Raw genomic sequence first — 22,293 nt, 5'->3', positions numbered from 1 at the left:
GCATAGTTAAATAATTATATTTTAATAATAATACTATAATTTATTTTCTATAATTTCCAAGAATAAGTAACATCGTAACACGACCGGTGGTCAGCACATTTGAATAAACGTTGAAATGTCGTCATTGCTGCAACGTAGCGTAAATATCTACCCATCATTACGAGAATTGAGTTCTCAATTAATGTTTTGAATAAAATGACTGAAACTTGTACGATACAATGACAATTTAAAATAAAGCTATACGCATTGTCAGTGGCTGAATTGTATATTTTAATTTATCCATAACTAATTTGAGGCTTCCTTTTCATTTTAACAAGTAACAATTAGTAGCCCTAACTGTAACTGCAAGTCTAGGATAGATTATCAAAGGTTTACATTTACTGAGCTCTGTCTACACTATCAAAGTTTGTGACAAAAAAATCGATGTGCCCATGGAAATGATGATGTCATATCAAAACCGTATTTGGGAACACCACTACCATATTTGGGCACATCACACTTTTTAGTCAAACTAGTTTGATAGTGTATACAGAGCTTTAGCGTATATGTTTTTACAGTATTAAAAGCTAGGTTACTTAATTTGAACAATATCAGATAAGTGTTGGTATTGAGTTACCTTATAATTACGCAATGTCAATCATTGTATACGAATTGACATATCGATTCTAGCGATATTGTACAACTTTCGACGTATAGAAAAACATAATCTTTTTTCAAAATCTGATTTTATAGTATTATAGTACATCACTGCAATGGTCTACAACATTATCTAACTATTTAATATGTGAGAACAAAATTTCACTTTAATTAAATAAAAAATATAATAACAATCAAGCGCATTGTTACCACCAGTTCCTGTGAGGTATTATCCAGCTCAGACGTGTGGACGTATTTCACACAGTATCGTGCGCGGCGCGTGTCGTCGTTAAGTAGGCCTCATGGATTAATGAATATTCATTAATCCATGCTCAAATGAATACCTTTCTGTGCTTATTTTTTATTATAATGTAATTTCAACCTAATATAACACTATGTATGAAATTACAAACGTTCATTGACAAATTGGTAAAATTATTTGCGTTGTGCTTAATCGTCTGCGTTGCATCCTATGTGCCGTTTGAGAATCAAGCCTTTAGTTTCATTTTACGTGAAAAAAGGAAATTCACGCGCGTACATCTGGCATGCGTTGCATCTACGTCCTTGCATTGCGTCTCTAGTGTGGTAAACCACGCTTATGCATAAAGCAACTTTGCTTAGCTGCTTTTCTGAATTCACTAAGTCGAAACCAGTAAATTACTGGATTGGAAAGGGAATTAATTATCATAAAACTAAGACATGTGCAATATGACATTGCAATATATATTGGATCTGTTATGAACAACATTACAATAGATTCTATAACCACCACTCCATTTGTTATGTCAAATACAGCAACTATAAAACAAAAAGTTATAAACATTTTCGTGTACTTTTCACATTTTTGTGTAGATTGAGGTTTTGATGTTTTTGTGTTACAGACACTTCTGTAGATCAAAGTATAAATAGTTGTGTTAAAAATTATATAGACCAGCATAACGATGTATATAACCATACTTGACCATGATATATACACGAGACCAATTTTGAATAATATAACCGCGATTGCGGCAATCGTGTATTTGGTTTTCGTGACAATAAGATGGTATTTCATCGGTGCCCAAACAAGTGCAATGTACCGGTCAACAGCAATGCAAGAAATTGAGCAAGCGGATACCAAATAAGATATATCTAATACACAGTATGCGTAAGTATATATATTTTCATCCAGTTGCCATTGAACTGTAAAAATGCATGCAGCAATAGAAAGCGGAGTTGTAGCATCAGAAAAAGCTAGTAAGCAAACGAAAACATTTTGTTTTGTTCTCAGCCTCTTGTTAGCTAGTATTAGAATGATGACGAACACATTAGTGAGAAATGAAGATGCACACAGTAAATACAATATTGGCATTGAATATGTGAAGAACGGCTCAGTCATGAATGCGTATTGTATTTGTTGTAGCCAAGAAAAACTTGAATTTCCATTCTCTTCCATTGATACTCTATTTTTGTAATTCCAATAAAAAAAAACACGATTCTGTGATGTTCTAAACCAGCTAAAAGTTGAATAGAGCCTAGTTTAAACACATTCGACGTATTTCAATGTTTCAAGATAAAATATCTTATTTTTACCGGTTGGATGTTTTCTGTCTCTCAGTGTGTTTTTATATAGTTGCAAACGTATACAAACACTGCTATTAATAACATCAATTAAGATTACTACAATTTTCGTCGTCTCACTTTAATTCCTTTCTAAGTATTAGGCCTACATGCAATAATTAGTGAAAAACATTGGACTCGTCCATTAAATAAAAACAACAATCAAATACAACATAATGAGATGGAGTCACTCACTTTTAATTAAACGATTGTTTTTCTTTCGTGTTTATTAAACTAATATCGATTTATAGAGTAACCAATTTAAATGATATGCTAAATAGGACCATCAATCACTTTTTAGGCATCTATTGATTGTGCACCAAGAAGCGATGATGTTATTAGATTACGAAGACAAAAAAAGAAACCAGTCTGGGGAAAAATGGAAAAAGGCTTCCTACTTTCTATGTGTTTATCAGATAATTTATAATGACCAAAGTACTTATTTTGCCATTTTCTTCCTAACTGAAACCTTTTTACGTTCACTTTGAATTTACAACGTTGGGACTTTTCTGTTGGTATATCATTTTTTCCCTCTTTTTTTGTTTCAAAATTTCAACTATCTTTAAAGAGTGTAAACTTTCCATTTTAGCCCAGTGGGTTAACCGATATTCAGGGGCCCTCTTTAATAGTTAAAATACATTGCAACAATTAACAAAAACAAGCAATTATAATAAACATTAAATTAGGAATATCAGAATAAATATTATATAATGTATACAGTAAAATCAAATAATGTAATAAAAAATATATATAAAAAAAAATTAAGAATTCAAAATAGGCCTATATCTTTTCAATTGAAGTTTAAATGTATTTTCAATTTTGCATTCCCGGAGCTCAGTTGGTTTATTATTATAAAAATTAGGACATTATTATATATAACTAAAAGTACTTTTAAAACATTCCGACTTGACTTTGGGACAAATTAAATCACCTTTGGTCTTAGTTCGTATTCTGATAGCTCGAGCAGGGACTCTAGAAATGAGTTCAATTAACTAGGAGCAATGTTGTTGATGAGGATAGAGGAATCCTTGATATCAGTTCTTTTAAATGAAGAATCTGCACTGGTTATCTTCTTTAAAGATGGTAAATAATATAAAAATATGTTAGAAATATATAACTTACAGCTCGGCTTAATAATTACATTAAAAATTAATTTATGCAAACAGCTAATTAATTCATTCACAAGATCATGTTAATAACCTGAAGCATGTAGTTTGTTTAAGTGCATTTCTGAATTCAGTAAGTCGAAACCAGTAAATTATTGGATTGGAAAGCGAATTGATAGTCATAAAAACGATATTTATGCAATGAAATAAATTTGAAACATCTGTATTATCAAGAAAAAACATTATAACGGAGTTTATAACAACAACTCCATTTGTTATATTAAACACACCGACTATAACACAAAAAGTTATAATCATTTTCATGTACCTTTCTTCTTTTTGTGTCGATTGAGGTGTGTCCCGGTTGTTACAAATTCTTCTGTATATGAAAGTATAAATACCCGTATTGACAAATATATAGACTAGTATAGCACTGTATACAATCACATTCGACTCTGATACAAATACGAGAACAGTTTTGAATAATATAACAGTGATTACGGCAATTGTGCATTTTGTTTTCGTGACAATAAGATGGTATTTCATCGGTGCCCAAACAAGTGCAATGCACCGATCAACGGCGATGCAAGAAATTGAGCAAGCGGATACTAAATAAGATATATCTAATACATAGAACGAGCAAATGTATATGTTTACGTTCAGTTGCCACATAATTGTTACGCTACACGTTGCAACTGAAAGTGAACTTGTAGCATCAGAAAAAGCTAGTAAGCAGACAAAGACATTTTGCTTCTTTCGTAACTTCTTGTTGGTGAGTATCAAAATGATTACAAACGCATTAGTTAGAATAGAAGATGTCCACAGTATGTACAGTATCGGTGTTGCATATAGGAGGACCGGCTCGGTTGTGAGAAAATTATGTAACTGTTGTAAAGTATGTGAACTTGCATTTTTAATGTCTTCCATAATTCTTATTTAATTGGAAACATCAAATTTGTATCCGATAAAAAGTTATTTTCAAGCGATGTGTTACAATTGCAGTTTTTATCGAAAACGGTACTGAAGTCACTCTGGTGGGAAAACAACCGATGAAGCGTTTCTGCACTTACGTACCTACTACGTGGTTTTCTGATAAGCCTACATAGTCCGTAAAAAAACAAATAAAATTACCTTGTGTTTTCCTATTTTAAATTTGTTTTCCAATAAAGTAGGAAAACTCTAAAATGTACAAATACAAAATTGTATTAAAAAATGTTGAGCAATATTACCTGCATGTTCCTTTCTAGTCTCACAACGAAAATGTGTTTGCCATGCCATACAAACACTAATCTAAAAACGGCAACACAATGAATCACCGTGAGTTGTCGTGCCCAATTTCCGTTTCATATTTTATTATTAGTACAACAAAAGGTGCCAAAACGGTTCTTTTTTTTATGCTCTTAATTGTCAAAATGCCCGTTGCCGCCGGTGGATCTTTTCTAATCCAATGTTTGCTTGGTTGCCATGGTCGTCGTAAAAGAAAACACTAATTAATCAACTAATAATATCAGAATTAGTATAAATTTAATGCACATATACATTTAAAATAATGCGAAAATGGCATTTAACTTGAATAAAGATTGAATTTGCGATACTGATAATTGTTTCAGCCTTAGCAACAGACTAACTAAGTTATATCGCATCCGTCATGAGAATGTACAAACAAAACGTAAGGCTAGGCTAGCCCATCACATTTGTCTGCTCTGTTTCTTTCTTTCTTTTAAAATGGCAGATTCTGAAAGTATTGCAGCATCTTCTCAGATGGATAATCAAGATGACCCATTGAATGAGTATTCGTCGGAAGAAATAGATCGAATGGTAAAGGAATTGCTGTAAGTTATTCATTTTATTCAAATCCAACCACCCCACCCAACCCAACCCAACCCATCATGTGTCATGCCACGCCACGACGGGTGCCTAGGCACACTAGCTAGGCCTAGTAGTAGTAGGCCTACTGTCTAGTGAGGGTGAAGGCCAGGCCTAGTGAGACCCTATGCTAGTTAAGTGGTTCTATTATACAGTAGTAGTAGGCCCCTATTAACTTCTTGGAGCGTAGCTAAGCTTTAGCGTCTGTCTGTAGGCCTAGCCTAGCTAGGCTCTAGTCTAGGCCTACCTAGCCTAGGCCTAGTATTAATAGGCCTAATAAATATTCCAATAAATGAAATGAGAATAAATTCATGTTGCTGATAATATCTAGGCCTAGTTAGACCTATTATTAAAGACTCTAATAATTCAAATTTGCTTTAATATTCTTTTTAATGTCAATGTCATTCATGAATCATTCATAGTACTGGAAATGAAGTTATTGAAAATGAGACACTCATGTTTGTAAAATATTTGAAACGAGTTGACCCAAATGTAACAGGAGCACCATCTGCAGTACCGGTACCCAGTCAGTCATCACACGACACACGAGTAATGCGAAAGCGTTCACGTTCAAAAGGAAGTGGTGTCGATAAACATTTAAAGCTGACAGCAGAACAGAAATGTGACATCGCACAAAGAGAAATTGAAGAACTCCGAGAAGATATTGCAAAACTGAAAGAGGATTCTGAGAAGAAAATGGATAGTTTTAAGGTATAAACAACATATGAAAAAAAAGATTAAGTAATAAAATTTGCAGTGTGAAAATAGTACGTTTCACCGTCCAATTTTCTTTAAATTTATCACGGCAGGCTATTATAGAAGAAGCAGATCTTAGGTTGTCGGAGTTGAAGAAGTCCTCATACGAATTTGAAAGAGACATAGTAAAGGGTTCAGTGAATACCAGAATTAACCGAGTGATAGCCGAAAAGGTTACGCGCTATTTTGAAGATAAACAAAGGGCGCGCGACACACTGATTGAGAAGTTACGACTTAAGAACTCTACTCTGAAAGTCCAGAAGAAAAAACTACATCTGCAACTTAAGCAGGTTAGTATTTAGTCTTTAGTATTTTAGGTTAGTTCAAGTCTTTTTATTCATATTAGGGAGCTTAACTTTAACGTTATTTCCCAACATACAACATGCAAGCTCCGCCCAATTTGTATACAAATCGATCTGTGTGTGACCATGGCGGAAAAAATAATATATTTTCTCCATGGTGTGACGAAAACTTTAGTGTGTGTCGAAACTGACTTTCTTTTTTTGTTTGAAATAACGACAGAAAATTCCTTTCTTATTTCCCCCCAAACTATTATGCTGTTGAAAACCCCATACTTTCTTCCAACTTCTGCAGAAGACTCTTATTTTTCTTATTTCTTATCCAACTTTTTCACAAAATTAAGTAAGATAATTGTTTTATTTTTCAGAAAGAGGAAATGGGTGAAGTGTTACACGAGGTTGATTTCCAGCAGCTGAAGATTGAGAACAGTCAGTATTTGGAAAAGATTGATGAGCGTAACCAAGATTTGCTAAGACTTAAGCTAATGAGTGGCAACACGCAACAAGTTCTCAATTCATACAAGGTAACTTAGTTTTCCTATTTTGTGTGTTTTTCTAATATTTAATGCATACACTTCTTCTAATGCATTAGAAAAACATAGCTTATACCATGTTATATTACATGTCCATATAGTAATGTTGTTATCTGAGAGATAAAAAATCAATGCATAAATGTTGTCAGGAGATATTGAAAGAAGGTGAGAATTTGATTGTAATCATATATTGATAAAAACATTTTATGAAGTTTGGAACCAACCCATTTTCCTATAAAACAAATTATCCAATATGTGCATAATTCCATCCCCCATCACTCAATCCCCTGTCACTTGCATCCCCCACAACTTCCCCTTCTCCCTCCCATCCAATTCCACAAGAAGATAGAGAAATATATAATGCATTTTAACATTTTTATAAATTTAATTTAAAGAAAAAGCTACAAACGTTGACCCTAGAGTCGGATCGTCTTCATTCTGAAATCACTTCAAGGAATGATCTGCTGGGAAAAATTGATACAGAGACGGAAACGGTTGAAGCTGTGAGTTCAATAAGTTGTGTTTTACTTCTGGTTGTTTTATTTCAGCATAGAACCTAACTTTTAATTACGTTGTTGTATTTTTAAAAAGGAGAGAGCAAAAGCGGAAGAAGTAAATCGTAAACTACGCCAACAACTTGATGATTTTAGAGTTCCAGAAGTCGTCGAGTATGTCCAAGAAAAAGCGGACTTGTATGAAATGAACAAAACGGTTAAAAGTTGGGAGAGAAAAGTGGAGATTGCAGAGGTATTTCATTTTTGGAACTAGAAACATAGATAATAAAAAAGTAACATACAAACATTTTTGGTAATTGGTACTACTTTGCTACTCTCCCTAAACGGAACTTCCTTGGCCTCAATTTATTTATTCTCTCCTTGGTTTTACCAACATGGACATTCTGTAGACCTTATTATAGTACCTTGTTTTATCGTTGTTTGTTTGATTTTATAGCTAGCTAGGATTAGAAGTACATTCAATTAAAATCTGTTTACATGATCTGTAAAAAAAACCTTTCAGAATGTTGTTATAAATAGAATAATGCAGGTTGCATTCCAATTTAATCAAGTACAATATATACACATGTTAATTTTAGTAGCATCTCTTTGCATCCTCAAAAAATAGTAATTATGATATAAAAAAAAGTCGATATGTAATCTAGGATCATAGTAATTAATGTAAAAATATGCATTGTCACAAAAAATGTTTATTATTAATTGACAAATGTGTAAAATGAGGACGACTGTAGTACTATTTTATTGTTTGACCTTAGGAATAGAAAAAAAAAATCGATCATTTTAATCAAATTTATTTTTGAAATTCTCTTTCATTATAGATGGCCTTGAGAGCTAACCGAAAGACATGGCAACAATTGAAGGCAGCTAGTCACCAACAGCAACAGCAACTATGGAACATGGAACCAATCAAAATGTCCTAAGCAAGTCATGTCGTCTGCTGAAGATACAGTTACATCAATTGGTGTTTACTCCCTCTTCCAATTTTATTGATTTTTCTTTTACTAAATTATGAATTATATATGTCAGACAAACATTTATTGTGTATTTAGATTAAAATGTAAACAAACAAACATGTTGTAATTGAAATGCCGTTTTTTGTGTATTTAATATAATATAGACTTTCTATGTATAAAATTACTTTTACTGTTCACATTTTGTTCTTTCAATTTCAGTTTTAATATAAACTAGAAGGGCACTCTGAGAGTGCAAACCTCCGCCTAGGCATATGAAAATGTATTGTTTCCATACAGCTATGAAACCATCCTTTAAAATCTTATGAAAATTGGGCAATAACTTTTTGACTAATCTTCCTAATAAATATAGAAAGAAACGAACAAACACACGCACACACGCGATCGACCACATAACCTCTCGCCATTTTGGGCGGAGGTAACAACTACATACGAGAAACATTAATATTAACTGTTATATCAACAAAACAAACCGAACACGTTATATGATTGGCTTGGTCATGATCAGCGCGCGGAAGCATGATTACGGTGAATCTACCTATGTGATTGGTCACTTGTGCGTTGCGCGTACTTTCTTGCATACCATAAGTGTCTACAATCATAATCGCAATATACAATACAAGTACTCGTATAGTATTCGTATTTTAAATTGCGTTGTTGCTGTAAAGTATTTAGTAAAACCAGAGATAGAGTATAATTACATTTACATATTGTTAATCAATTTAAGAAAGTGTGATGAAATATGAATATGTCTTCTAATTAATTGACACATGTTAGGCTTAGGAAATTCTCAAATGATTGGAAATATCGATCGGATTTCGAATAAATATCTTCGTAAATAATGTTACAATAAACTGGAAGATGCTCATTTTAAAGTTTTTCGCAGATGACAAGCATCGTTCTATCAGAGACTAGTAATGTATTATAAAACATAACAGGTTTCAATTTTTATTTTGCCTTTCCGTTTTACGAATAAAGTGTCACGACCTACGCGGGAAAAACGAATATTGTCTGTGATATCTATATATTTTCGTAACTGAACGTATTGTACGTCCACGACCTGGTGGATGCATTGGTTGATACACATTTAGGGCCAATTAAGAAACGAAATTGAAATTTGCCTAAGAGAATATGGCTCAAGAAGAAGAGGACTCTGTACTTGGAATAAGTCGAAAGTTCGGAGAAAACACTTCTTCACATGGTATACCACGGATAGTAGCGGCAAAATCGTATTTTGGAAAGATATTCTGGAGTTGTTTGTATGTTGCTTCTCTAGCAGCGTTCACTTGGCAGGCCTATGTCCTCATCGATACATACTTCAAGTTTGAAGTTTCTATCAAAGTAAGTCGAATTGAAAAGTTTCAAGTTTAACTTCACTCAAGGGGCTATACATAAACAATTCAAATCGAGGTTCACACTTTTAGCCCACATTTAAAGCTATTTCTGCACCATCAAACTTTATGTTACAAAATATTGTGATGTGCCCATAGATGGACGTCCATCACTACCATATGCCGACATCACATCATTTTTTGTTAGCACACTAGCAGACTAGTTTGATAGTGTAGACAGGAACTGCATTCATACGGCCAGTCAATCTAATTCTTTTGTTGTCAATAGAATAATGACCCGATATTTCTTTATAGTAGGCCTATTGTAACTTTTACAAATTCTACATAAATTTCGTAGAGCCTAAACTGTAACTTTTGACTTATTTTCATTTTTGTTGAACTGAAATATCAATTCTTTATAAAAGATTAAATCAAAGAATTATTAATTACGCAAATTTATATTAGAAAACAAATGAATTTCTTGAAGTATTTCTTGTTTTGCTTTTTATTCGTTCAGTACGTTGTTGAAAACTCAGACGCAAGAATCGTGCAATTTCCCGCCGTTACCTTATGCAATACGAATCAAGTTCGCCGGTCTGTTTTGGCGTTACGTCATGAGCATGAGATACTATCGTCCATTGAAGACTACACAAATGGTTTACAATACTACGGTAAAACATTTTTTTTTAATATTTTGCGTCAATATAATATTTAGTCCATGTTTTGTTTTGCCAGCTAAAGCTCTGCTCTACACTATCAAACTTTATGGGACAAAAAAAATGTGTCCACCATATATAGACCCGATGATGTCATATCAGAACCATTATTTGGGCATATCACTACCATATTTGGGCACACTTTTTTTGTCAAACTAGTTTGATTGTGTAGACAGAGCTTAACGTTTAATATATCATATATCAACGTGATAATAGTTTCTTAGATGGACTTCTCAAAACTTTGAAAAGAAGTGCCTTTGTAGGTCAGATCAGTGTATCTATACTCAATTCTATCAATACTATTTCACACTTCCATGGCACTTTTCCATGCTACCATTAAGGACTTAATAATTGTTTAGTCAGGGCGAATACATCTCTATGGTAAGACTTCTTTTTTTCCCGAACCTAACCCTTTATCTTTGCTTCTCTATCTGAAAAAAAAGCATCGATGTGTGTATGTAGGCCTAAATATGTATTCACATTTGTTTCTGCAGCTCCGTGTAAGGCTGGAGATTTTCATTGCGAGAACAACAAGTGTGTTAAAGACTACAGGGAGTGCAACGGTATTGATGATTGTGGTGATAAGTCAGATGAACAAAATTGTCAATCTGGTAAGTATTGAAATCTTTTACCCACCCGTAAAATAATGGAACGCGTGAGTATTATATTTCATAATTTAGTAATAATTACCACCGCCGTTGTCTTTCTGTGATGGCGCTAGTTACACTCCGTTATGCGTGAGTAATTAATGAATGACGTAGTGCATTTAAACAGGCATAGGGAGCCTAGATTGTATTCGTGGTCCACTGCGAATTCCGGTAAATAATAATATAATAATAATAATAATATTTATTCGGTCATCAATGTAAAAATAACCAGGAATGAGAATAGGCTAAAGCCCAAACAGATTCTGCACTCACTTCATACAATACAAACAGTTAAGATAAAACCATATACAAGAAAAATACAAATAAACTATACATAACATGAAATATAGTGTTTTGTTAGAGCAGCCTTAAATATTGAAACTGTTTGTGAATCTTTTATGTCATTTGGTATTTGCTCCCATAGTCTAGGAAAGGAAACAAATACAGAATTATGAAAAGTATTGCTTTTCGAATTCCAACGTAAAAGCTTACCCGGACATCTTTCACTAGTTTTAATATACTCATTGAAAGAATGTGGACAGCAACCTTTCAACACCTTAAATCCTAATGAAAGTCTATGTAATTTAAACAAGTCATCAATAGATAATAATTCAAGCACTTTCAACCTATGAAAATAAAATGTGTCCCAGGAACCTTCCTTTCTAAACATTATTATCCTTGTTGCTTTCCTTGTTGCGTCTTGCATTTAAAAAGACAGTTTGTCTAAATAAAGTACGACGAATGCATTTAGCTGAGTATCGTTATTTGTATATCGTTTTGTACAAAAAGAGTATTGACCGACATAATATTTCATTATTCATTATTATTTATTTTGCATAAATACATTTTGTTATATACAGTTCCGTGTCGATCTGGATACAAGAGGTGTCAAATGGGAGGAGAATCAGGCTATTGTATTAGCGAAGACAGGTGGTGTGACAGAAATATAGATTGTTACGATGGAGAAGACGAAGTTTGTACAGCGAATGACAGTGAGTAACATTAAGTTGAAGAAAATTAAATTACCCAACTTCATTAACATATTCCTCCTTAAAACCAGAATAACAATGGAATATATAAATTAGGAAAATGTATAAAATCATTGTATTGATCATTTGAAAATGAAATGAATAAAAGTAGTGGTTAACGCCACAAAAGAGAGAAAAAAACATTTCTTACCGTACGGGGTATTTTGAGGCAAACAACTTGTGCATGCGCACTAAATCCTGTCAGACATACAATATTCGCGCATGCGTACTAATCACCTACCTTTTAAAGTCACGCCCATAGTCAGAGCCCAAAGTATGAGTTGGACTAGACTTACTATCAAAATTGAAAAGTTCCCATGCGCTGGATTATGAGAATGCATTATCATATTTTTCCATATACGATAAGAGAGCATGACATTTACGCGAATATATTCGATTAGTTAAAAACAAACTTTATGCATTTATTTCAGTTAAGTGCAAGGACGATGAATTTTCATGTAAAAGCGGAGTAGAGGCGTCATTTGAAACTGAATATGTGGAAAAATATGGGACTAAGTATTGCATTAGTGCCAAGCTAAAATGTGATGGTATTAAACACTGTCAGAATAATGCTGATGAAGACAATTGTCCAGGTGATAATATGCAATCATTTGTTGTCTTTGTATTTTTTGTATGTTCAATTAGTATCTGTATTTATTAATAACACTTTTGCATAAATGCCATAGTCATACCAGTAATCCAAAAATCCCCCACCTCCACCCAAATGGTATAATAAAGCGCAATGTAAATCCGAATCTATTTAGCTTGTGATTATACAGCGTCACATTCTGCAACATGTGATTGTTCCTATGATATACAGATATCACATATAATAGCATGAGACGCTATATCATGGAATTTGACTGTGATACTTGAAACTATATAGATACACTGATAAATAAATCTCTGTTTACGAACTTTACAAATACAAACACTCTACTTTATATATTTTGGTAGGCCTATTAATGTATGTACCCTCGACATAACCCAAACCTTCTTGTATAGGAAAAAAGGTTCTTGAGACAGGAGGTAGGCCTAGATACAATGTCACTGCCAATCTAGTACAAATTGATACTCGTTGTTTTTGTAGCTGGGCAATGTAATGGGACTGACTTTACATGCGGAGATAGCATTTGCATCCCGAATGATTATAAGTGCGACGGGTTTTGCGACTGCGCAGACTGCAGGGACGAGTCTTCGGACACATTGTGTGCATTTACGTGCACAAATGGGAAACAAATCCCAAAAGAGGAAACGTGCGATTATAAAAACCAATGCGGTGATAACAGCGATGAAGAAGGATGTACAGAATTTCCAAGTACAGTTATTTTAATTTTGTCAAAACATTTATTTACAGACTCTGAAAAAAAAAACACACAATAATAAATTGATTTAGACCTACGACTAATTCTTTGATCAATATCAATAATTGTCACCGACGCATTTTTGACGAATATGCCTACACACAATTTCAAATATTTTCCATAATAGATAATCACCAATTGCTTTTGGTAGGTTTAAGTTAGCCTACTTAAATAATTATTTCTTTTCAAATAAATTACCAATTATAAATTAAAGTAACGACTTTTAAGAAGTGTTATTTTCTTTCTCTTTACAGGTTGCACTGAAGAGTTTGAATTTCAGTGTGATAATAAGCAGTGTATTGTCCAGGCTAACATTTGTAACGATATAGAAGACTGTTTTGATTATAGCGATGAACGTTCATGTCAGTTATTTATAATCTGTTTGTTAAACATGTAATGACAAATGTATTTGTTTCATTTCTATTCTTTCATTATGCTTCATTTGATTTTAGGTAATTGCTCAAGATTTCTTTGTAATAACAAGAAATGTGTTAACATTTACGCTGATTGTAACGGATTAGACGAATGCGGCGATGGTTCTGATGAAATGTTTTGTAATGATACAGGTTAGTGTTTTATTTCTAAACGAATTTGGTCAAACTCGGCCCTAAACCAACTCGCCCCGAGTAATTTAAGACCCCATAAACTAATCAGTATCAACACGTTCCCAATAAAGTGACTAACAACTAAGTCTATTCAGCAGTTGTGACAACGTGTTGGATAAAATGATGCAGATAAGATAGATTTAAGTTAATAATATGCCTATATTTATTATTTATGTAATGTTTTTTTATATAGAAAGTCATTATCAAACACACGATCCTTCAAATTGGACAGATGACTGGTATTTCCAATACGCAGACAAATTAGACATAGGTTCTGATACATATCTGCTTGAGACAGCAGTAAAATTATTTAAGGAAAACTTCAAAGATTGGGGATTTGAGAGAGTTTTAGGAGAGTTTCCACCAGACTGGATTAGATTCCTTGTCTTCAGTAGCACGGCAGACTACAGCGACCTACAGAATGTTCTAAAACTTACCCAAGAAGAATTATCGGAACTAGGACATCAGGCTAGCCAGATGATTTTACAGTGTACTTATGGTGGTACGAAGTGTGATATTGAAAAGTACGTGAAAATGGTTTTGACAGTTTTTTGTATGCACCTACAGTAGTGTTTTTTTTATATTTCAAAATATAAACAAATCCTTTAATTCTTTCTGTTTCTGTTTTATTTTCCATCTCTCAATTTAGAATATATAACATAGGCCTATCATTTAAATGGAAAGTATGACCAAAATAGCAAATCAACTACTGTACATGCATACAGAAAAACAAAAATGGAGGTGGAAATAGACCGTCCTTACATATAAACATTTTTTTCATTCAGTTACGTGTCACACTACATTACAATACTTTAAGCTTATTTAATTTCAGGGATTTTCATCTATTTCAACATGACAAATACGGTAACTGCTACACATTTAACAGTCATAAGATGGAAAATGCGACAAAATACGATGTATCACAACCAGGTGCCGAAAAAGGTTAGTTGGTAACCGATTCTAAGAATCCAAAAAAAAATTTCAGAAAGAGCCGAAGTATTTCAAAATATAAACAAACATAGCATTATATTCGCTTCGTAATTTGAATCTATTTTTACCTATTTTACATTTTGTTGATCAAGGTTTAAAGCTAACGCTGTACACAGAGCAACATGAATATGTTAGTATCTTCGGACAAGAGAGTGGCATCAAAGTGTCGGTGCATAATCAGTTTGAAACACCGTTTCCAGAAGAAAATGCCATCACCGTCTCACCTGGCAGAGCTACTTCATTAGGCATCAAAAAGGTAAACGTCAATGCAATCATCTTTCTTATCATTGAGAGATGTTTTCGGTGCAATGATGAAGAAGCTCTTTGACATGATCTACATTTGCTTTGCTTCGCTGGTTGCAAAGTAACTAGTTCCTTATGTCCTAGGTTTTTGAAAATCACGATCGTTATAATCGAAACGTATATTCTGAAATTTAGACAATGTTTTATTTGCAGCACGAACTGATTCGGAAAGGCCAGCCGTATGGTAACTGCACAAGTGAAAATGCAACAGTGAAGAACTTGATTTACAAGGGAGACACAGTGTACACAGCTACTGTAAATAACAATGATATCATTCATGCTTATTTTATTCCATGAATTGATTTAAAGATTGAAAAGTTTCCATGCCTTGTCTGTTTGGACAATCAGCATGATCCATATTAAAAATATCATCATCATTATCACAATTGCTGTAATGGTAGGTACAGTACGTCATAATCAATACTATCCTAATTATAGTATCTTCACCTTGTTCATATAAATTCAATAATTATTTTCATTTTTTATTTTCTATAGGCTTGCCAAAAATCGTGTTTACAACTAAAGTTGATAGAAGTTTGCGACTGTGTGGACACATTGCGTTATAATGGTTCCCGGCGTTGCGAACTACTGGATCTTGAACAAGGCTAGTTTAAACAAATGAACACATATCATTAGAAAACATTGAAGCCACTGCTAGCGCGACATTTAAAAAAAAAATATTATTATTCTTCTTTCAATTCTTTTCGTAATTTTTATTCAGCCAAAATAAATATTTAACATCAGTAGGCTATACTACAAAAAGAGATTTTACTGATTATGCGAAAACTCAAAGAACTATAATTCGCAGATGTGGACAATGAAAATACGAATACACATGTACATAGGCTAAACCAGCCTAGCTTTACTCACAAGATCTATTCACTCAGTTTAGAAGTACTTCTAAATTGAGTGAATAGATCTTGTGAGTAAAGCTAAAAGCTAAACATTTGTATAGACCTATATTATAGCAACATTATTTCTAAAAGCTCAACATATTCAATTAGTACGCATCACAACATTAATATAATGCGTACAACATATTGGATTCAATTTATCCGTAATTGCAGTGAAATACTATATTTCTAAAGCCTATACTTTTTTTTACCAATTAGAACGTTGCCGCCAATTTGTGAATTATCTACATTCTCAATATTTAATAAAATGTGATTGTCCAGTTGCTTGTCGGTAAGTTAATAGATACTTTCTAAAACTTAAACTGAACTCGTTTCTTGACCGGTAGTAAACATTTATGGTGAATTATTGTGTTAAGTTGTAACAAATTAAACAAATCAATTGTATGTATGTTGTGAGGTGTCTTCTTGTAGCAAAAGAATAATTCCTATTTTTTGTTTTTAGTGAAATCACATATGAAAAGACGGTATCACAATCACTTTGGCCTTCTGATAGATATGTGGTAAGTTTGCTGGTGAAGGAACTGAGAACTCGTGCCAAAGATTTAATAATATAAGATTATAACATTATTACGAATGGACTATAACTAAACTGATTTCGAAATAAGTTACAATAACATTTTTATCCTCCAGAAAACTTTGCTTGATAGTATTTACGTCCTTGAGCCAAGATACAGTGAACATTTATACGATCTCGAAACGGCACAGTAAGTAGCATGTTTCAAAAAGAGGCAATGTGTTCGCGCCAATAGAAAGCGTCAGCTTATACGCATGCGTAGAGACCGATTTTTAAGATGGAAACATGAATACGCATGACGCTTTCGATTCGCGCGAACAAATTCGCCTAGTGGAAAACCGGCTTTACACAATTTATTAGCTGTAATGATCAGATTTGCCAGAGGCCTTTTAAAATTATAGATATTCAATGTATAAATTGTATTTGTATAATAACTATTTTTCTATAATTACTTTTGAAATGTGTGTAAACAGAAGAAATCTTGCTCGTGTGAACGTGTATTATGAGGATCTTTCGTACGTGTCAATATCTGAACTACCAGCTTATACAGTAAGTATACACAGACACGTCTAGTTAGTATTCCCTTCGAGGACCTTTTGGACGTCCATAATATGACACAAAAATCGATCAAAAATTCCGAACCTTTAACTTCCATCAATTAGATTGAGCGAGAAAATTGACCCGGTGATGAAATAATCCGATATTTTTGTGAATTTCTATGTTAACGTGTGTACTATATAACCTATTGTTCTGAATTTCAGTGGCAAAGCCTTTTCGGTGACGTAGGAGGAACTCTAGGGCTGTATATTGGTCTTTCATTGCTAACTGTTGTCGAATTCTGCGAATTCTTCATTGATATTCTTCTTTATTGTTGTAACAAAATGGTGAAGAGGAACAAAGTACAAAGCATATCGGGCATGTAGTTTATAAGATGCAACACAATTTCCCATTTTCTTGTGTATATATGGCCCAAGACTTAAATATATATTATGACGAGTAAATTATAGTTTATACGCAACAAGCACGTTTTTGTTGTTGCGTCTAGGTAGATTTCAAGGTAATGGCATATATACTGGTAAATGATTCGGTGGTAGTAATTATAAATAGAGGGTAGTCCGCGTAGTATGTATAAACTAATCAAATGGAAACAGCCATCATTTTGTAAAACGGCGTGTCGAGTAAAGCAAAGTTAGATAAATACTTTATACTTGTTTGATATTTGATATGATTATAATTTATTGAGCTTGACAGTGATATGATTATTTAAAGAGATGCTATATATATAAATATTTTACAATTTCTTGGACTTGTAAAGCTATTTATGTCTATTAAAAATATAAAACACAAATAAATAAATAATAAATAAACAATGCATGTTGTGAAATTATGCATACTTCTGTATATTAGGCTTGGATAAAGCTATTTATATGTCTATTCAAAATATAAAACACTAATAAATAAACTAATAAATAGATAATGCATGTGAAAGGTTTTAAAATAATGCACAATTCTGTATAATAGGCCTAGATAATGTTTAAGTTGGATTCACATTTTAACCATCTTACTGTTAGAGTGTGTGGTTATTTATTAGCTATGATTAATAAAATCAATAACAAATATAGCACGATATGCATTTACATAATTTACTCATTAAGAATAGAAAAGGAAAACCTTCATAAAATTATTCATATTTTTTTTTATTCATAAATCATTTCCCATGACAATTCAATTTCTTTAGTAAAGAAATAGTTGGCCTGGTTTCCACTATTACGCAAATGACGTACATACGCACAACGCAAGTACTAACAACAACTCATGTGATCTCTCGCTTATGATTTGTCAAGTTACTTGCGTAATAATAGATGTATTTGCATAGACCTATAAATTAGCATATTTAGAGACATTCCAAAGCATAACGATGTATGCATTAGAATAATGAATGAAGAAAATAAACTTTCCAAACTATCTAATGCGCATGCGTAGTATAACACAATTACAATAGTGCTCTCTAATTATCTTGTCAAGGGTGTTGCAGTTTAGTAGACACAATGATTGTCAATGCACAGTAAATTGCTTAGTTTTAAAGCACTAGGCTAGCAAAGACACGCTATCGTATTGATCTGCTACCATCAGTACATTGGCCAATTTGTCTTAATCTAAAATATGTGGCGTTGATTACGTAGGCCTATCCAATACATAATTATGAATTCGTTAATCAAATTAGCAAACCTCAAAATCAATCGTATAATAGCATTTTGTATTTTAGAAACACGCTTAATGTGTATTGATCGTCGCGATTTGTTCATTTTGTTGCTACTGCGCTGCTTGATACAACGATTACTAAGAAGTTCTCGTGATTGGTCGCTCACAGCAGTATCCATGGAAACGCATCAACTATTTGAAAAGATTGTCGCGTTATATCTTATGGCTTTTAAGAATGCGATATCTTAGAAAGACGACACATCTCAATAATTCTTTACCCGACAAATGGAAGATTAACATTAAGAACACAAGATGAGTGATGAGGAAACGTTTGGAGAGATAACTTCTAAATTCGTGTCTGGGACAACCTCTCACGGAATTCCGCGAATTGCGGCTGCTAAATCTTGGTTCGGACGGCTTATGTGGAGCCTACTATTCGTATTATGTATGGGTATATTTGTATGGCAAGCGTATCGACTCATTGATGCGTATTTGGCGTACGACGTCGCAATATCGGTTGGTATACTTTTCATTTTTGTTTTATGTTTCCAATCACACAATTTCACTATTTTTATTTATATTCTTATCGATTTATTTCTTTATACCTATTACTATTCTGTAAGAATGTTATAGGAATTATTAGAAATACCAATTGTTTTTATGTTTATGTTCCCATTTATTTTATTCTAATTTATCCACTTATAATCGTATTGTTAGCAAAGTTCTATAGTATTATTTTATTCATAATATATAGACACACCCATCAATGTTAAAATGATATAAGCCTAAACAAAGACTTGGTATAATATACATTTTTTTTTACCGGTTGTAATATCAAGTTCTTTATAATCAACTTTATTAAACATTATTTTATGATTAAATTCATAATTAAAACAAGTACTTACATACTACTAAGTCTATAATAATTTGCATTAATACATTTTTCATTGTCGATTCTATTTTCGTATTGTTGTGTATTCAGATAAGTAACAATACAATGTAGTTAAAGAACACTATTCGAAAAAAATAGAGAGATCGTTTCTTTCTCTCTCCGTAGAGGACTTAATCCAAACTTCCTCAGTTTCTCGTTAACATACCTTTACCTTAGCCACTTACCCTACAGTAAATGTTTTGAACTTTTTCAGATCGAAATGAATAACATTGGGGGTCAAGAGTTAGATTTTCCGGCAGTGACGTTGTGCAATACCAATCCTGTTCGGAAGTCAAAGGTCAAATCAACTTCTCATTTTGTTCTGGCGAATTTGGAAGCGTACTCACAAGGCTTGCCCTATTACGGTAACTGTTTTTTTAGATACATTTTTTAATATCTTAAAGTTGAGTGAATGGTACGAAATTTTTGATGTACGGGGTGGACAATTATATTATTTACAATCTAAAAAAAAACAAATTTCGAATACAGTGGAAACCATGTGAAGGGGGCAACACCGTTCAGATCAATTAAATTCAAATAAACATTTATTCTTTCCATTGTAAACGATAACTATAAAAAAAGTTACCAATGTTTTAAAAATACAACAACTAAAAAGGCGAAACGGCCAAAAGGTATACAACAGAACATAAGACTGAAACTTGTGGTTAAAGAAATGTTAACAATGAAGAGTGTCTCCTTAATAGTGTGTCCTTCAGTTATTCATTCATTTATTTGGTCAGATGTATATAAATTGGCTTGCCACCGATAACGAAATAAAAGTAACGAATCACAAATGCTATGAACAGAGGGTAGAATAGTGTTCTTCTTTCCCAGTTCGTTTCACGAGGACATTAAGTGTCTCCTGAATAGGTTTGTTCCAAATTAGAGGTTCTATTATTCGTTACTGAGCATTACAATAGTTATCATTTTTTTCTCCAGCTCCTTGTAAAAATGGAGATTTTGAATGCCGAAATAATAAATGTGTAAAACCTTTCAAAGAGTGTAACGGAGTAGACGAATGTGGGGACAGGTCTGACGAAAAGAAATGCAAGGCCCGTAAGTATCGTGGTTGTGTTAAAATATATTAAAACTACAAAAAACTTCCAAATCTGTAAGGTTACTTAGAATGGAACATTTACTTTGGTCTACAACGGTAATGTTAATTATAATTTATTTTGGTTAATTTAAGATCAAGTATTTTTTTTACATAATGCCTAATAAGATAGTATAAAGTCTACACTATCAAACTGATATGCCAAAATATGGTAGCGATGGTAGTGATATGACATCATTATGTCCATATATGGGCACATCGCATTTTTTGTCACATAAAGTTTGATAGTGTAGATAGAGCTTTATAAAGTATATTATAATATAAGTGTATGTATTCATGTAAGTATAATTGGAATTTTTTTTTCAGCGGAGTGCAACGATGGATTTTTCAGATGTGCTTCAGGAAGCGATATGGGATGGTGCATTGACAAGTATTTTTATTGCGATAGAACCATTGACTGTTACGACCAAGAAGATGAAATACAGTGCTTGTCAACAGATAGTAAGTAGGCCTATTGTTTTACATTCCTTCCTTGTGTAATTGTATGTTGAATTAGTAATCATATTGATATATTACGTGATCTCTAAAACTGTTAATACTAGAGTCAATATAACTTTAGGCCTACACACGAATGCAGATACCATTGAGGAGTGACTCTGTGTCCGGTATCCACACAGCATAAGTAAAATTGGCATAAGTGGCTAACCAGGGCGAATAATTTTAAATCCATAGACGTTGTTTTTACCTCTATAAAGCTTTGTAAGTTATGTTTAAAAAATCAGATTACGATCCGTATTTATATCTTTCAGTAATTTGCACAGCTGATGAATTTCAATGCAAAGAAGGTGTAATGTCTGAGTTCCATTCAGACTTTTACACACAATACGGCACAACTTTCTGTATTGGGAAGCAATATGAATGTGATGGCATTATGCACTGTGGTGATGGCGCCGATGAGGAGTCATGCACAAGTATGTTCAATCGTGTATTGTATATTCTAAATTATGCAAATATATGCAAATACACCTATATGCAAATATACTATATAAAAATCCAATAATATATGAAAAATGTTAGAGTAGCATCACCTCCTCCCACTCAAATGTTCGTGAAGGCTAATATACATAGACGAGCGCTAACGGTAAGCGGAGAACCGCGTAGCTTGTCCCGCGTATAATCTGTATCTATCCTGAGCAAAAACCGCCCGTCCACTCCGCGTTATGTAAAAATGGTTAGAAGAATGGAATAACATAGATTCTATATTTTGTATTACCGTTACCGCTCGTCTGTGTAGATTGGCCTTTACGCGTGTGGACATACAGTAACTCCTGGCCTTTTAAACATAAACAGATGATGTAACATGCATTGAATTTTCCTGTGACAACAAATGTATTCCGGGGGCTTGGACATGTG

At 33.1% G+C, this 22,293-nt stretch overlaps 3 protein-coding genes across 3 annotated transcripts in view; 2 read left to right on the top strand and 1 right to left on the bottom strand.

Moving 5' to 3' along the window:
• Window positions 1-22,293, bottom strand: part of LOC144850711 (uncharacterized) — a 229,643-nt gene that overhangs the window by 103,385 nt on the left and 103,965 nt on the right. The gene's annotated exons all lie outside the window — the stretch shown is intronic.
• Window positions 4,985-8,464, top strand: LOC144849688 (cilia- and flagella-associated protein 263-like). Its single transcript, XM_078706697.1, has 7 exons — window positions 4,985-5,173; window positions 5,630-5,918; window positions 6,017-6,253; window positions 6,631-6,786; window positions 7,191-7,298; window positions 7,387-7,542; window positions 8,129-8,464. The coding sequence occupies exons 1-7, from the start codon at window positions 5,067-5,069 to the stop codon at window positions 8,228-8,230; spliced, it is 1,155 nt and encodes a 384-aa protein (XP_078562823.1). The 5' UTR covers window positions 4,985-5,066; the 3' UTR covers window positions 8,231-8,464.
• On the top strand, window positions 9,413-17,861 carry LOC144850100 (uncharacterized). The gene is made up of 18 exons (XM_078707297.1): window positions 9,413-9,622; window positions 10,130-10,283; window positions 10,823-10,939; window positions 11,836-11,967; window positions 12,435-12,596; window positions 13,094-13,321; window positions 13,622-13,729; window positions 13,820-13,933; window positions 14,166-14,496; window positions 14,805-14,914; window positions 15,055-15,218; window positions 15,419-15,520; window positions 15,761-15,869; window positions 16,378-16,450; window positions 16,622-16,679; window positions 16,810-16,883; window positions 17,167-17,242; window positions 17,455-17,861. Exons 1-18 carry the CDS (start codon window positions 9,413-9,415, stop codon window positions 17,614-17,616), a joined length of 2,484 nt encoding a protein of 827 aa, XP_078563423.1. The 3' UTR covers window positions 17,617-17,861.

Source organism: Antedon bifida, chromosome 8 (assembly GCF_963402885.1).
Source record: "Antedon bifida chromosome 8, ecAntBifi1.1, whole genome shotgun sequence".
In the NCBI taxonomy this organism is placed as follows: Eukaryota; Metazoa; Echinodermata; class Crinoidea; order Comatulida; family Antedonidae; genus Antedon; species Antedon bifida.
This window is presented reverse-complemented; position numbering and strand designations above follow the sequence as displayed.

Bases quoted from the DNA above. Each gene is read 5' to 3' on its own strand.
- LOC144849688 (XM_078706697.1), top strand. From the start codon at position 5,067: ATGGCAGATTCTGAAAGTATTGCAGCATCTTCTCAGATGGATAATCAA. The intron at 6,254-6,630 runs GTTAGTATTTAG...TTTATTTTTCAG, and splicing joins TACATCTGCAACTTAAGCAG to AAAGAGGAAATGGGTGAAGT. The intron at 7,299-7,386 runs GTGAGTTCAATA...ATTTTTAAAAAG, and splicing joins AGACGGAAACGGTTGAAGCT to GAGAGAGCAAAAGCGGAAGA.
- LOC144850100 (XM_078707297.1), top strand. From the start codon at position 9,413: ATGGCTCAAGAAGAAGAGGACTCTGTACTTGGAATAAGTCGAAAGTTC. The intron at 16,451-16,621 runs GTAAGTTAATAG...TTTTGTTTTTAG, and splicing joins GATTGTCCAGTTGCTTGTCG to TGAAATCACATATGAAAAGA. The intron at 16,680-16,809 runs GTAAGTTTGCTG...TTTATCCTCCAG, and splicing joins GGCCTTCTGATAGATATGTG to AAAACTTTGCTTGATAGTAT.